At 29.9% G+C, this 17,104-nt stretch overlaps 1 protein-coding gene across 1 annotated transcript in view; it reads left to right on the top strand.

The window, feature by feature from the left end:
- Positions 1-17,104, top strand: part of LOC111619602 (RING finger protein unkempt homolog) — an 85,082-nt gene that overhangs the window by 16,182 nt on the left and 51,796 nt on the right. Inside the window, exon 3 of the mRNA XM_023361365.1 lies at positions 15,938-16,221. Within this exon, the coding sequence (XP_023217133.1) occupies positions 15,938-16,221 (284 nt within the window). The remainder of the gene's footprint in view (positions 1-15,937; positions 16,222-17,104) is intronic.

Below are 17,104 nucleotides of genomic sequence, written 5' to 3'. Positions count from 1 at the left end.
TCTTTCCTGCTTTTTTTTTTTTTTTTTTTTCCTTTGTTCTTTTATGATTTCTGTTCTATAGTTATCTTTGGCAATAGGATTCTGTGATTCTTTTCACATGACCATATCATATTAACAGCCTTCTTTATTCTGTAATACGTTATATATATATATGTATTTTGGCAATGCTGGAAAAGAATAACAAACTCCATATAAAAAAAATTAATACAATAAAAATACAAATGTTGTATAAAAGGACAATAATATATAAAATTGTAAATACAATACTTCAACATACATTCAGACTCATTGAATATTATACAACATATACACCTTATTGCTGAGAATCATTTTTATTACTTTAACTAACATTTTCAACCTGATCAACAGGCCATCATCAGGTTATCGGTTTACTGGAACGCTTACAATTCTATAATTGAACTAATATGCAATAAAAATTTGAATTTAAAACGGTTTGAACATTTGGTTAAAAATCAAAATATAAAATATAAATAAATAAACTAATCCATTAAATACATAAACTGAACGAATCAAAATAAATATAGTAGAAAAAAATAAAATAAAATAACATAAAATACAAATATAATAACATAAGATATAAAATTACATTGACTGCGTGCTATGTATCAGATTTTACTAGCAATAATTGATCATATATTTCCATGCCGACAGTAAGCCTGTGGCATCCTTGTAGTTTAAACGTTTGCCAGTCAGGCTGAATTTATAAACTTTTCCAGACTTTTCAAACTTTTCCAGACTTAATGCCAGAGTAAGTGAACACACTGGTGTAACAATTCTGGTCTCAGCCCGTTTGACTGCCGAACCAGCTGTTTGCACCATTCTAGATAGTGTTAGAATAATGTAGAATAAGCCAGGGATGCTATTCTACAGCACTATCCAGAGTGGCGCAAACAGATGGTTCGGTAGTCAAATGGGCTGAGACCAGAATTGTTACATCAGTGCATTCACAGACTCTGGCGTTAAGTCTGGAAAAGTTTGAAATTTATAAATCCAGCCTGACTGGCAAACGTTTAAGCTATAAGGATGCCACAGGCTTACCGTTGGCATGGAAATATATGATCAATTATTGCTAGTAAAATCTGATGCATAGTGTGCAGTCAATGTAATTTTATATCTTATGTTATTGTATTTGTATTTTATTTTATTTTTTTCTACTATATTTATTTTGATTCATTCAGTTTATGTATTTAATGGATTAGTTATTTATTTAAATTTTATATTTTGATTTTTAACCAAATGTTCGAACCGTTTTAAATTCAAATTTTTATTGCATATTAGTTCAATTATAGAACGATTGTAAGCGTTCCAGTACACTAATAACCTGATGATGGCCTGTTGATCAGGTTGAAAATGTTAGTTAAAGTAATAAAAATGATTCTCAGCAATAAGGTGTATATGCTGTATAATAGTAAATACAATACAGTAGAACATCAATTTTATTTGAATGTCAATCAATCGAAATGTCAATTAACTGAAAGCTTTCCAGTTGGGATGTGTGTGTCATGCTGAATCAATATGTTTTTGATACTAGATTAACTTCTAGAGTATAATTTTTTTTTGTTTTTATATTTTTCAATATATTTATTTTGTTTGTACAAAATAAAGAAATAATTTTTAATGATACAATAGCCATGATTATTATAATAAAAATTTTGGTTAGGTTTAACATCGATGAAAATTCAACATGAAGCGACATGCAATGGAGAAAAATTTCAATGTGGAATATATTAATATTTTATTATTGGGATATACTAATACACTAATTACATGGGATATACTATATTAATAACGTATTTTTTCATACATAATCAGTTATCTGAAAAATTGATTTTCCGAACAACCCCAGTCCCCAATTGATTTGGATAATTGATGTTCTTCTGTAATTAAAAAAAACAAAGGAATAATTCAACAATAATTCAACAAAGGAATAATTCAACAATAAAATCTAATAAAATTTATAAAATAGGATAAAGATGGGTTATCAGTTGTATAAAATTCTTTTACAAATAGCTTTAAAATTGTTTACATCTAACTGAAAAATTCTTTGACAGAATGGACAAAGACAGCAATCTCATAGAAGAACATTGGGAAAGGTTTCATCTGTATTGCCTGTTTTTCATTTTATCAATAATTGATTTCGTTATGTTTATTTCTTTTAATTTTTCTGTTCAAGGACAATATTTGTGATATTCTCAGTGCATCCATGGTTTGGATTCATATAATAATATACTTTTTACTGTGGTATTTTATACTATACAGTCCATTTTCTTTTTGAGATTTTGGCATTCCACCAGATTCTATTCAACCTTTTTAAACTATCTTGTTCTGTTTTTTATCTTTCAATTATCTCTCCTATTTTGGCTCATTTCCACTTTTAGATATTTGAGATATTTGTAAAGGTCAGATACTGTAGGTTTATATTATCCATTTTTATACTGTTACCTGTTATAACATATAAATATTCTGCTTTTTCATGTTCATAAATATATAATCTATACACACAGTTATATTGAAGTGTAGAAAATAACCCAAAAACATAAAAAAACCAGTGGAAAAACAAAAAATTTTATGATACTAACATGTTATTTTCATGACATTCTACTGTTATCTACACTGGTGTTCAAAACTTAAGTAACAAGAAAAATTTTTTTTTGCCATAACTCTGCAAGAAATCACCTGGGAGACATGAAATTTAGAATACAGAGAGAGATGATTTCTTCTAGCAATATTGCATGTATGTACTCATTGAACTTGCAGCGAATGACTTTAATAGCACCTGTCATCCTTTTTATTGTAGTCTTGCATTGTGTGCACTGACTGCACATGTTTTGTGTGCCCTCACATCACCTGTGATGTCTTCTTCCTACATATGAATCAACTTTTTACCGAATTGGGTGTTTACTGTACTGATTACAGCAAGCCCTTTTCTATAATTTTATGGCTTTGCTTAAAAATTACATCATTGCTTAAGTTTTGCATGCCAGTGTATTTGATATCCTTATTACTGTGCTTATTAGTTTTGTCTTTTTAAAATACTGAATTTTTTGCTATGGTTTAATTTTAAAGCATAGTTTTATAAATAAAAATTATCATGATTACTATATTTAATATGAATAAATCACTGATTTGTGGCCTGATAATGCCTTGATCCCACTTGTGTAAAAATACATAAAAATACTGTAGAAAATAAAAAAGTTTTCCTTTCTGGATAGAAAAAGATTTTTATAAAGCTTCATAATTATTTGCATAAATGATAAAGTTTTACAAAGCCCAAATTTTCTCAATAGGGAAAATTGCTCTAGTGAAAACTTTGGAAAACAAACATGGCTCAAACAGAATCTCTTTAATTCCATTTTTGAAAAATACAGAATTTCCAGAATAACGTCTACTGTTGGTACCAATGGAATGGCATTGACATTCCAAGGTGATAAACATTCCAAGATTGATAAAACAAATTACAATTAATCCTTGACTTACAATGGCTTTATTGCTGAGAGACTTTTGTTCTAAGTCAAATATAAAAAATAATGATGATAATGTGGTATGATTCATAACACCGTACATAAGCTAATATCACAAGCATATGTGTATTGTAATCAGTAAATTTTTTAATGCACATTTTTAACCCAAAATATGCACTCAAAACATGCAAAAATATTCATATCTGGTGATAACACGAAAAACAAGACAATTTTCCACATGATGAGCTAGAACCTACTAATAATAAAGCATGGAAGATGTGACTTATTATTATAGTAAAAAAACAAGACAGTGAAAACCTTTATTTTTATAGCTTAATTTACATTTATGATTTAAATCAACGTTTTTAGATGTTTTTTATTTGCAATTTTTGATCTACAAAATAAGCATGGCAAACCATAAGTTTTCAGTTATTAGCCTATGCTGTCAATCAACTAATACAGTTTTGCCTAAACTACAGTCTCTGGGCCATAAAAATATTTGACACATTATTTAGGGACCATTTAAATATTATATCAGTAGTTTATTTGGGTGGGGATTTGTTTGCATTTTAGGATTGCTGATGGTAGGGGCGAGTCTTTGATGATATAAGATTGCACCCATTGTTTATTTTTCTCTCCAGTTATCAGAAAATAATTCCTCTGTATTTGCAAACGGTTTAGACATCTGACATGATGACATAATTAGGAAGAGTGGAATACCTTGATTTCTGATGATTGTTGATGACAGAAAGGGGGATAAAAAAAATTGGCAAATTTTTGTTAATGTAATATTTGAACAGTCCCCTTGTAAGTGATAGAAATAGGCCTACTTTTGTACATGTGGAATATACATAATATCTGTTGTCTCTTACATATGACTTATATTCAATTTGGCCTTCCAGTGAAAAAGTTTGGTCACCACTGATCTAACTTATGTGTTCATATGCTAAATGAATGTTTCACATTGCAGGATGTTTAAGCACTGCTAGATTTTCAGATGATTTCATTTTTTATTCAGAAAAATGTTGTCTTTTACGTGTAACAATCAGTTTTGTCAGAATTTATTGTTTTCATTTTATTTTCACTTTTTTTAATGCAATATAGTCATGCAGTTATCAAAAATCAGTTATCTGAATTCAAAAATTAATATTATGCAAAATATTTTAGAATGTATAAAAATTTTTTGCTTATTATTTAACCAGGAATGTTTTGTATATAATAATAATAGTAGTGCATGGATTCAAAAATTTGGCAATTGATCACATGATGTTGATTGCATAAATTGCTAGATTTATAACTTAAAAAGTTACGAGAATGTTCTCAAATAAATACATTTGTTATGATACCTTAATAACACTTAAGAAATTTACAACAATTTTAATAGTTTTAGTTATCAAAATTAATTTTTTCAATTTTGTCTCTCTGCATGACATACAGCAATGTGACACTCAGTATGTTGTGTTGTTTTATGCAATAGAACATAGTGAACACTTCCATTTAAAATTAATTGGAACTTATTTTTATTGTGTAACAATGAAGAAATAGCAGAGAATATAAAGAATGGTATTTTTGCAAGAATAAATTTATTTTAAGTTGCTATTGTGTCACATCCTGCTCATTCAAAGCGACAGTTGCTAGCATGAATGCCCATATATGATCCTGCAATGGAAGCTATATTCATTGTGTTGTTTGGTGTCTCTCAGACATAAGCATTTTTTGTCAAAAAGTATCTGCATAGTAAGAAAAGTGTCATTCAAGTTGAAAGATTAGGAAGGTAGAAATTTTTCATGTTTTTTATGAAATTTTAAATATAAATATTGAAAAATATGTGCTGTGGCATCTCAGAGACATCATGCAATATGCAGAGATGCAAACTACTGGATTTTCTGTAGTTTTTACAGAAGTCATGTAAGTTACAGACTTACTGATAACTTTCTAAAAACTATGGAATGAATGATCTTTTGTATTCTCAAATAGTGCACTAGTGCAACAACATACATAGGTGTTAGTTAGCACTTTATTTGCATAGAGTTGCCAGTACCAAATCTCAATCAGCTCATTCATACCAATAATATGGAATGTATAGACAGCTGCTGCAAACTGGAAGCACTCAATAACTAAGAATCTGACTAAAAATTGTTCTTCTGCTTGATCAAGTTACATGGTTATGCTAAAACCTGTCAACAAATGACTCTTGCTTGTGTCTAAAAATGATCTATATTCTTATAACATCAAGATTGGACATACTGGAAAAGACTGCATCGAGTGTGCATGATGTAGACAAAATGGTGGATCCATCAGTTATACAGATTTTTTTCTATTGAATGGAAATATAAATTTAAATTTATTTTAAAAATCTATTATAAAATAATTTATTAATAAATAATCAAAATTGAAGAACTTTATGGTAAAATGGATTTTTTTAAAATTTATATATCTAAATATTTAATATAATTAAATTTATAAAATTAGTAGGACAGAGAAATCACTGAGATCAGCATTATTTTTGTAAATATAGTCTTCCTCGTCATCTGGATGGCCCTGTTAAGGCACATCTGCCTGACTTTACCAAGTAGCGACTCGCTGCCGGGTGGAAGTCTAATACGGTAAAAGGACATAGGCATAACTCCATTCCTTTTACAATCCGTCAGAAACTCAAATCGAGCTCTAGCCTTAGTAAGGCTTATGAGCGTTCTACTGTACTGTTTAGCCGGCATCGCTAATTTACTACACTTCTTTACCACCACACCGGAGAATAATAATAACTCTTTCTAACCTGTTACCGGTGCGTCTACTACGTCATAACGAACCAAAAACGAACCCAAACTTTTGGTTCGTTTTTGGTTCGTTACGAAGTAGTAGACGCACCGGTAACAGGTTAGAAAGAGTTATTATTATTCTCCGGTGTGGTGGTAAAGAAGTGTAGTAAATTAGCGATGCCGGCTAAACAGTACAGTAGAACGCTCATAAGCCTTACTAAGGCTAGAGCTCGATTTGAGTTTCTGACGGATTGTAAAAGGAATGGAGTTGAGATCAGCATTATATGTGTATTTATCGCAAGTACTTTCAATGATCCTAATGTCATCATCAGGCAAATACAGAAATTTAATAAAAACAAACAGAAATAATTCGATGAAGAGCAGAATGCATATAATTCAAAAACTTTTGACAAGACCATTAGGAACAAGCAACAAATATTCAAATATGTTCGAAATTAAATGAGCAGTAAGTTACGTAATGTGCAAAGAAATGTCTAGATCCACGCATGCACTGCTTTGAAAAAAAAAATTGAAACAGTGGCACCAAAATCAATGTATCTCCATGAAATTTTTTAACAATTGGGTGAAGCTCTCTTGAAGCATTATAAGATTATAGTTTATTTCTCATATACAGATGATAATTTGAAAATACTAGAACTTAGCTTATAACTATCTTAAAATTAGTGATGACATCATATTGGAAATAGGAGGTAAATAGGGCATTACTCCCTATACACCCCCATTTTCTAACCTAGACATGATCCTCTGCTACTGATAATCTTCTTTTCATCAGGTTGGCATCTCTTCACAGAGAGTTAAAAGTTAAAATGTAACAAAATACAAAAACTGGAAGGAATGTTAGAAAATAAATTTATACCTTAGAAATCAACATCAGCAAAATGTTTAATGAGACAAAAACATTTTCAACCTAATTTCATCAGTTGAGTATTCCAAAATAGTTGTTAATTTATATTTATTTTATTTCTACTGTATTTAAATAAAATTTAAATACAGTAGAAATAAAATAATACAGTAAGAGCTTTTTAATTTATAAGTATCATTATAATGTTTTTAATGTTTTTGTTTCATTAAAATTTTTGTTGAAGTTGATTTCTAAGGTATGAATTTATTTTCTAAAAGTTAAAATATTTTTTAACCTAATTTTCTGGAATTTCTATACCATAGAAAGGGAAATTATTTTTAAATTTTTGTTTCTGCATTACTCTTATAAAAACAAGAAGAGATCTTTTTAATTTATAAGTATCAGTATTTTGACATATTACTAGTTCACCAGATTTAGCTACCAGCATGGTTTACTCATCTAAAAACGGAAAGAAAAATGAATTTTATCATGTAAAATGATCTGGTACTTTTTCTAGTTATATGAACAGAACTGAAAGATAATCTAGTCTCAAGCTAAATGCATACAAGAATTTGATTCTAGGAATACTGAATATTTTGAAGTCTTTTCTCACATAATCTTTTATTTACAGTTTGTTTGATTACACACAGGTTACATCTACTTATTAACAGGATTTCAAAGATATCCAAAATTTGTACCTGCAGAGAGTTATTTTTTGTATAAACTGTTGCCTTAATTTTCAGTAACTTTTTAATGTAACTTTTCAATAAGAAAATATTCTTTTCTATAGTGGTATAATGCATTTCCAGTTATCTGACACTTAATTTAAATAATTACAATATACCAAGCTATACTTGGAGCTGGAATGCAAGGAGGAGTTTGACTTGCTGGTCAAACTCCTCCTTACTGCTTCCCATGAGTTCTGTTTTAATTTGATTGCCAGATATTTCATTAGTTTTGTCACTGAAGACAACTTAAGGAATTCTTAGATTCTTAGTCTTGTTGAACTTCAGACCTTGATTAGCTTCCAGTAGGCCTTAAAACTAAAAATCAGTAGGATTTTTGCATTCAAATTTCCTAACAAGATTTTTTATACTCAAAATTTTTATCTACTTGTGTGCTTGCATATTCCATACAGTTTCAGTATGAATTCAATGTAAGTTGACAATGTTCTCATCCCAGTGATCTGGGACAGTTTGTGAAATTCTAATTATCTGATGTCTTCTATGAGAGACTTCTTCACAAAACGACTTCTAATCTTAACACTGCATTGAGTAATAACAGTCCACAAAACGTTTTTATAACAGTGTTGTGTCTGTAACAATCTTCACTATTGTTTTCAACCTCCACTGAGGTCAAAAATGTTAGTGAAGGGACAAGCGGAGGAGTGACAACTGTGTTAGTACTGGGACAAGCAGAGGGGTGAAACGCGATACACGCATTATTTACATCTCGGGCGTCATCATTCCAACAGTCAAGAGGAGATACCATTTAGTCACCACCTGAAGAAGACCTCGGTGGAGGTCGAAAACGTTAGTGAAGATTGTTACGGACACAACACTGTTATAAAAAGGTTTTGTGGATTGTTAGAGACTTCTTCAACTCTAATCTCAATGGTCTGGGATTTAGCTGAGTTGTTATTTGGTTGATGAGAAATTCTGTTCAAAAATTATGAGAATTCTGAGAATCATCTATGCAGTCTAAGATAGCTTTGTTGAAGATCAAGATGACTTAAGATGACCTATTTCATGAAAGGAAATACAACTATTGGTGGCTTATAATTAGGGATGTCCCAATACATTAAAAGTATCAATATCATGAGTAATTTTAAAGTAATGGTGTTTGTATCAATCTTAAAGTATCGATACGACCAGTATAGGCATTGGGTATCGAAAGTGGAAATCTTGCCAGGTGTTGCTGTTCACTCTGTTGCATCACCTTTCAGTTGTTTTTACTGCTGAGAAGGTACACCTATCCCTATTTTTGTGCAGTGGTATATTCAAAAGAACATTGAGTAAAAAGTACAGTAAATGCATCCAGTAGGAAAATGCTTGATAGGAGCCACAACTTCCATGGCACGAAAAAATAAGCAATTTACAAAAGAAATATGAGCTTTTTTATTCTAACACCCTTTATTGTTAACATTATTTGTACATAAATATAGTAAACACAAAATAGCATAGGAAATATAAAATTGACATATAGCATTCACTGACATACAGCATTCTCTGATCTTTTTAAAGTACAGTACAGTACTTTAAAAAAATAAATTAACACTTGATTTAAACAATAATACAATTTTAACAAAAAGTTAAATTTAAAACTTTTCAAATAAACTATTTTACCTTGGGGGAAAATCAATGGTGTAAAAAAGAGGATTAGTTTTATTTTGTCAACCATCAGAATCATGTAAAAATGAACCAAGTAAAAAAGAGAGATAGGTATATTGTACTCATTACAATGAACTGGGGCTCACTCAGCTTTTATTGTAATGAAGTGCTGAGTGAGCCCCATAGCAGCAATGTTCCTGCAGGTGTTGTTGTAGTGGCCTTGTCATCACTCCAATGTATTTAAGTTGCTTTCCCACTCAATAGTCTGAAATTGATAAAGAGTAAACTTCTGGAAGTTCAAAACTATCATGGATGTCTTTATTATTTCTATATAGCAACTACATAATGGGATTTTGTTTGTATACTACAATTGATTTATTGACTCTTGAAATTTCCTTGTACATGGGTTTCAAGATTTTGCTGTATCTTATTGACTTAAATTCAGTGTCCTCACTTATGTTCTTTGCTTTGTGTTGTAGATATTCTTGTATTAATCTCCTGATAACTTTGGTCAATATCGATGTTGAATTGCCATTCAGATAATGTGCCTTAACTCTTTGTGTCTTTCATTGATGTTAGATGAATGTGTATGCTCTTTTTATTAATGCTTTGAAGCTTGCAAATTTATATGAGTACGGATGATGTGATATGGCCAGGGTAAAAGGTGATTGGTACATACATTTATGGTATATAGATGTCTTGGTCCATTATCCTTGGATGGTAGTACATGAGCTTTGGATATGTCAACTATACAATGCCAAATCAGATATTTTAAACAACTTTAAACTTGGCATTCAAGTGTTTGTGTTACATTCAAATTTTTGTTAAAACCTGATGAAGGTTGTTTAAAAATAATCATTATCAGGTTTTAATACTTTTTGCTTACCCCAGGGAATTGAATCCCAGCTATCTAGATCAGAAGTCAGTGTGTCAATCAGTACTTTAGTTTACACTCATGACACATCTTATGTACACAAAAGAAGCCCCACATCTACAGTCCTGTTAATGTGATCTGTGGATACTACTATACATGGGATAGGGGTGGATAAGAAATTGTTGGTGAAGAGGTAAAACTATTTTTACATTGAAAGTTCAAATTTGTTTAATTGTGTTCAAATTTTACAAATATCAGTGCAAACAAAGTATGTACAAATTGTTGCTCATTTTAAACATCACTAGTGGTCCAATGTTGATTAACAAACAAAATTACTGCAGAATGTTTAACTAAATATTTATTTGTTAATAATAATCAGAACTCTAAGTATATATAGATTGTGGAAATGAAATTTGATGTAATACATTTATTAATTTTTGGTCATTAATATTTTTTATATAACTGAAAATAGTGTAAAATTCTATTTCAGTTTCTGATTTACCTGCAAAATCTTGCTTCGGGCAGACTTACCTGTTTGTGAAAAATGTAACAATCCCAGATCTGATATCCAAAGTAAAGTATTGATATCAGTATCAGACCAAAAGTATCAAGTACAAGAAGTACTCAATATCGAAGGAAAGCATTGATACCGTATCGGGAGTCCCTGCTTATAATAGTTAAATGTTCAGGCTTCTTAATATGAAGCTATTGTAGATACTAGTCTTCCAAATGACAGTAGGCAGGTGTCAATGGCTTTTGACAACTTGAGAACTTAGCTCTTGACAATCCAATAAGAAAGCAGATTAGGCTCATTTATTCATCTGATTATTGCTTTGATCAAACCTGCTTCTATATGATCCAGCATATGCTCTTCATCTTTGGACCAATGTCTTAATTTATTCTGTACAAAGTTGGCAGGATGGTTACATATATGCACTCTGAGATTGATGTGTGTCTTAATTAATGAGAAAAGTACAGTCTTGTTTAGGTCAGAATTTGTTTACATGTATATCCAGACAAATTGGAGTCCAAAGAAAAAGTTCTTCACAACTTACGTTCATTGAAAAAAATAACTCTTTCTTACTATTAAGATTTGGATGTTATTTTGTAAAGCAGAAGTTAGAGTGATATTGCTATGCATATCACACATACTATTTTTGCCCTATCTTAAGAGAGATTCAAGTTAAATTATTCCTGCCATTTATTTACATTTGGTTAAATTTTTTTCTCTGACATTCATAACATTGTACAAAAATCAGCATAATGTTATAAATTTCAAATGTGATTTGATATGTATAAATATGTTGTAATAAATAATAATGTGAAATAATTATTATTGAAGTGAGTCTAATTGTTAAATAAAATAAATGATCTGAGATAAGTGCAATTTATGTAGCACAGCAATACATCCAAAGTTAAGTCAAAGCTTGACAGAACAGAATCAGAATATGAAAATGGTGAAGTGCATTCTTGCTAATCCAAACTAATTATTGCATGAGGGTTGTTCAGATTAGCTGGATGACATGAAGAAAAAGAAGTCAAATAAGACCACATACATTTGAAAACTATATTGTATTTTGAGAATACAGTAGAACCTCGAAAACTCGTCCCTCGATAACTTAGCACTCCGGATAACTGGTCCACACCTTGGCAGGGCGAAAAAATCCTTAGTTAATTAATTTTCATTATAGACAGCTTTATAAAAGTATAAAAGCTCTCATAAAGTATTTTTCTGAGGTCTGTCTTATCAGGTAAATTACTGTACACAGTGTATTCATTAATTTTCATTTTCATGTAGTAAAGGCTCTATGCCTTCATAAAGGACGTACTTTTCCTTTGTTTAAGGGTATTTGGGCAGTTTATTCTCTGTTATATTCTGTACAAGTAAATACTGTACAAGTACAGTACAGTATTTTCTGAGGAAATACTCGTACTTATTTTTTTTAACCCCATTCCCGATAACTCGGCATTTTCACAAACTCGGCCACCCTTCGGTCCACATTAGGTCGAGTTTTCGAGGTTCTACTGTACCACAAATATATATTGGTATATATATTTGTGGTATTCTCTTTAATTTGCAAGGAAGTGTGTATTAAATTAATATGAAACATCATACTCTTTCAGCAAAATATGTATTCCAGTTTTATCATTAAATTTAAGCAAATACTTGTTAAGCATTCAAGTATAATGATATCAAAAGAACATACTTGTAAAAACATTCTAAATTTAGGATTTCTGCTAATGTTCTGCAACAATTGATGCCTGATGCAAGTCCCTTTAAAGAAGCCAAAAACATTCGTTTTTATGATTTCAAGATATATTATTTTGCTGGAAGAGTGTGTGTAGTGTTTTATATTAATTTGTATACAATCTAGCTTTTGGAGACTTGTGAAGTATATAATGCCTTGCAAATTAGTGGTTTTTCGTAATTTTTCATGGATTACCAATAAAGTGGTTTGTTCTACTATTAAGTGCATTTCTACCATAATATCTATCATTTCTGAATGCAAATTTTGTATACAAATGGTTCTTCCACACATATGCAATTAACTATCTATCTTGTGAGAAACCAGACTAAATAGAAAAATTTTTGCTTAATTTACAAAAAAATTCTGCTAAAATTATTTTTCACAAGAACAGGAAGTGATGCCATTTTCCCACGGACTTGCTTCCTAGTCCAGAAATGACACTTCTCCTGACTGACTGTATTGGGAGCATAACACAAAAAAAATTGTTATCGGTCTAACTCAGGTTGACAAACTTTTTTAGGAAAGGGCCAGATCATAAAAAAACAATCAGATTTGGCAGGCCAAGTTGCAAACTTGTATAGGTATACTTTTTAATAGGTACTTCTACTCATAAAGCAAAAAAGTGATATTTTCACATACATTTGGAGTTTCAAATGTTAGATCAATATTTACCTGACAGTTTAAGATGCAGCGCAATCAACATACTTGTAGCAGGACAGTCACAAACATAAATGGCAAATGGAGTTTGGCATTTGAAACTCATTTGGAGTTTCAAATGTTAGATCAATATTTACCTGACAGTTTAAGATGCAGAGCAATCAACATACTTGTAGCAGGACAGTCACAAACACAAATGGCAAATGACTCAATGTTAATCTATCAGTAGATCATAGGCATTGGCATAGCATATTAGAAACCAATAATGTTGCCATACAACCTTTAAGAAGTCATCTCTAGACTACAGTTAATAAAGACCAGTATTTACACCTAACAACTTTATGACAATGTCAAACGAATCTCTCAACTGCAATCTGAGTTTTCTGCAGCTATAAGGACTATTGCATCACTTCTACTATATGCAGAAGGCTTCACAAAAGGTTCCTTTCAGCTCACTGACCTGAACATTGCATACCCCTTACTCCTTATCACAGGAGAGAGCAATTAGACTGGGCAAGAGAACATTTTAACTGAATTAAAGATCAACAGTGCACTGTATTCTTTATAGACAAGTCTAAATTTGCCCTGAGAAATGGCAGATCTATGCTGATTTCGAGAGAACCTGATAGATATACCATCTTCCAAACATGATTGGGATTGACTCTTGGAGAGGGAGCAGTGTTAGGGTATAGACAATGGGCAGAAATATCCTTGACAGTCATACTGACCTCTGAGGTTTCAGCAGGTTCACTGGCAGCTCAGAATTACAGGGAATAGATCCTCAGGTTTCATTGTTAATCATATGCTATGCAGTAGGTGAAAGTTTCATTTTTATAAGACAATAATGCTTTACCCCATGGAGCCAGACTTATCATCCAGTACCTGGAAGAGAATGCAAGTTACCCATCTGGAGTGGCCTACTTGTACACTGGACTTGAATCTAATACAGCATGATTGGAATACCCAAGTATGTCTTATTTCATTTCTCTCTCCACCACCTTATAACATCCAGGAACTGTGCATTATACCCTAAAACAGGAATGGAAATTATATTAATTACTCTCCTGGACACCCTGATGCAACATGAGGCACCACTGCTAGACCTGCATTGCATTTAGAGGTGACCATACACATTACTAACTTTCAAAACACTTTTAGTTTCAGCAGAAAAGAAACTTTATCTTTCAGCATGTAAACACTTTCATAATTATTAAATTTGTTTGTGGACTATTTGATCTAATAAGTCTTTCTTTTGTTTGTATGCCTCTCATGTACATTTCTGTACCATGAATGGTTTGTGTTAAAATAAAAGACTATTGTATACATTTATTTATAAATTCCTTTAATTTGAAAGGTGGTGTATATGGTATACAAATTAACATAAATAACAAATTTTAATTATGTAAAATAATAGTGATAATAATATAAAACAATATAAACAAATTGATAAAATTTGTTCATAAATTTTAAAAGTAAAATAGGATTTATTTTTGTTTTTGGTTTGAACATTTACTGGAAAAATGAACAAAATTGGTTCAGATTAGATGCAGTGCATTGTATAAAATTAAATTGTTCAATTTTGAATAAACTTTGTAAAAGATTTTAAAAATGATATTAAAACTCAAGAATTTAATATACAGTAAAATCTGCTTATTGTAATTTTGGATATTGTTATCAGTTGTTGAATGTTCACAATTAACATGTCCAAAACATGTAACTGAAAATATACTTAAAAATTTCACTTATTGTAATCAGAGTTTTAGTTAGTTATCATCATCAAAGGTTAATATACGTTTTTAAACTGTACTATTATTTCAGAAAATGATTGATAATGCATAATTGTTATCAGTTATTAGCTATCATGATTAATCTTAACAAGTATTTTAAACATTAAGTGTTAATTGTTTTAATCATCATTTGCTTGCAATAGTTTCCTTCTTCAGTTATATACTGGATGAATCACTAATAATAATAATAATAATAATAGTAAATCTATAGATTATTTTACATTTTTAATTGTTTTAACATGTCCTTTTAATATCACAGTTAACAAAATCAGAATTTCCATTAATTGTATAGTCTTACTCTACTTAATATTATCAGTTGGTTTACTTACCCTACATAATATTATCAGTTGGTTGTTTTTATCTATATAGTAATCCCATAGTGATTATAATAAACAGATTTTGCTGTATTATAAATCATATATTAACTAATGTATTGATATTTGAATGTCATTAAATAATTTCTCTCATAGAAGTTATTGTTCAAGACTGCCATTACTTTCCACTAAAGCCATTTTCTTTCTTTTTTTTTTTTTTGTAGACATTAACCAATATTTTTATTCTATAATAAGCTTTCCTTGAATTGAAATTTCTGTATAAGGAAATAGTAAATGAATATTTTCCTCTTAAAATTTTATTTTATAATTAACTATGAACAAATACTTAGATGTTTCACTATGCAAATCATAAAATATTTCCGTGTGTTATACAAAAGTTATGATAATTGAAATGTTTTTTATTTACTCATAAAATTTATTTTTTTCATTGATATTAAATATTTTAAATAAAATACAAAATCTATATTATATAATTAATATCTTTGTGATTTATTTTAAAGTTTATTTGAATACAAATAAAGCAGTGATCTTTATTTTATAAATGATTTTTAAATTTTATTTATAATTATTTTCCTAATTTTATAATTTGTTTCTGTTTTTAGTTGCCCCTATTTACATAGAACAGCTGGAGACACTGAACGCCGTTATCATCTACGGTATTATAAAACAGGTATTTGTGTGTATGATACAGATGCTAGGGGATACTGTGTGAAGAATGGTCCACACTGTGCATTTGCTCATGGTATTCATGATTTACGAAATCCTGTATATGATGTTAGGGAATTACAAGCAATGGAAGGTGCTGAAGAAGGACCAAATGGTACCTCAGGCCCTAATAATTTAGATAAAGAAAGAAATGCATTAAATGAAGATCCAAAATGGCAAGGTAAATTTATATTGAGTATTTTAATGAATTTTTAACTAATGACATTAAGATTAACATTAAAATGCTTAGTATTGTCAGGATATATCAGCAAAGTTATTATTTTTTTTACAACTATTCCATTGATATTGATATTGTTTGAGAGTCAATCAGTCTTTCTGTGCAAGTTTTGGATGTTATTTCTGTTTTTGTCTGACACTTCTAATTATGTGTATGTCTAATGTATAACTCCAAAGGAATATGTATCAGAATGACATTTGTGTTTATTACTTTAATTGTATATTGTATAATTGCATTCAAATGTACTATATTCTTTTGTTAGATTTTCTTTTATTTGTGTTTCAGCTTGACTTGTTATAATCCTAAAATACTTTTTATTCTTACCAATGGACTCAATGATGTCTCTGTTTTTAAAGCAAACTGCTCTTCCTGAAGATCTCCCTTTTCTGTATAAAATTTTTATGCAAAAAGGAATTTCATTTTTATGAGCTAAAAATTAAATTTCATTTGTATGTCATTTAATCTATTTGACAATGACAATGGATTTAGACTGGATAGAATCAACATAGATTTAGAGTATCCTTGAAAAATTCTTCATGTTATATGTATTTGATTTGTTTTAATAAATTATGAAATTTAAGCTGTGGCATTGTTTTCAGTTTTGCATGATATTTTCTATACATAAGATGAATTTTAGATTTATTTTATAAGTGATTAATATGTGAAGCATCCAAGATATTGTCAATGTTTCTCTGTAGTTTATATGCAATAGGTTGATTTCTGAGCTTCCTATATTTGTTATAAAATAATTGAATCAATGAAAATAATTATTCCTTTTTCACAACTGTTGATTGCTTTGCAGTGACCATATTTGTGCCAGTGCTAC

This window comes from Centruroides sculpturatus, unplaced genomic scaffold (genome assembly GCF_000671375.1).
Source record: "Centruroides sculpturatus isolate CEXI.00-Female unplaced genomic scaffold, Cexi_2.0 scaffold260, whole genome shotgun sequence".
In the NCBI taxonomy this organism is placed as follows: domain Eukaryota; kingdom Metazoa; phylum Arthropoda; class Arachnida; order Scorpiones; family Buthidae; genus Centruroides; species Centruroides sculpturatus.
The sequence above is the reverse complement of the archived record's forward strand: the minus strand, read 5'-3'. Positions and strand labels throughout refer to the sequence as shown.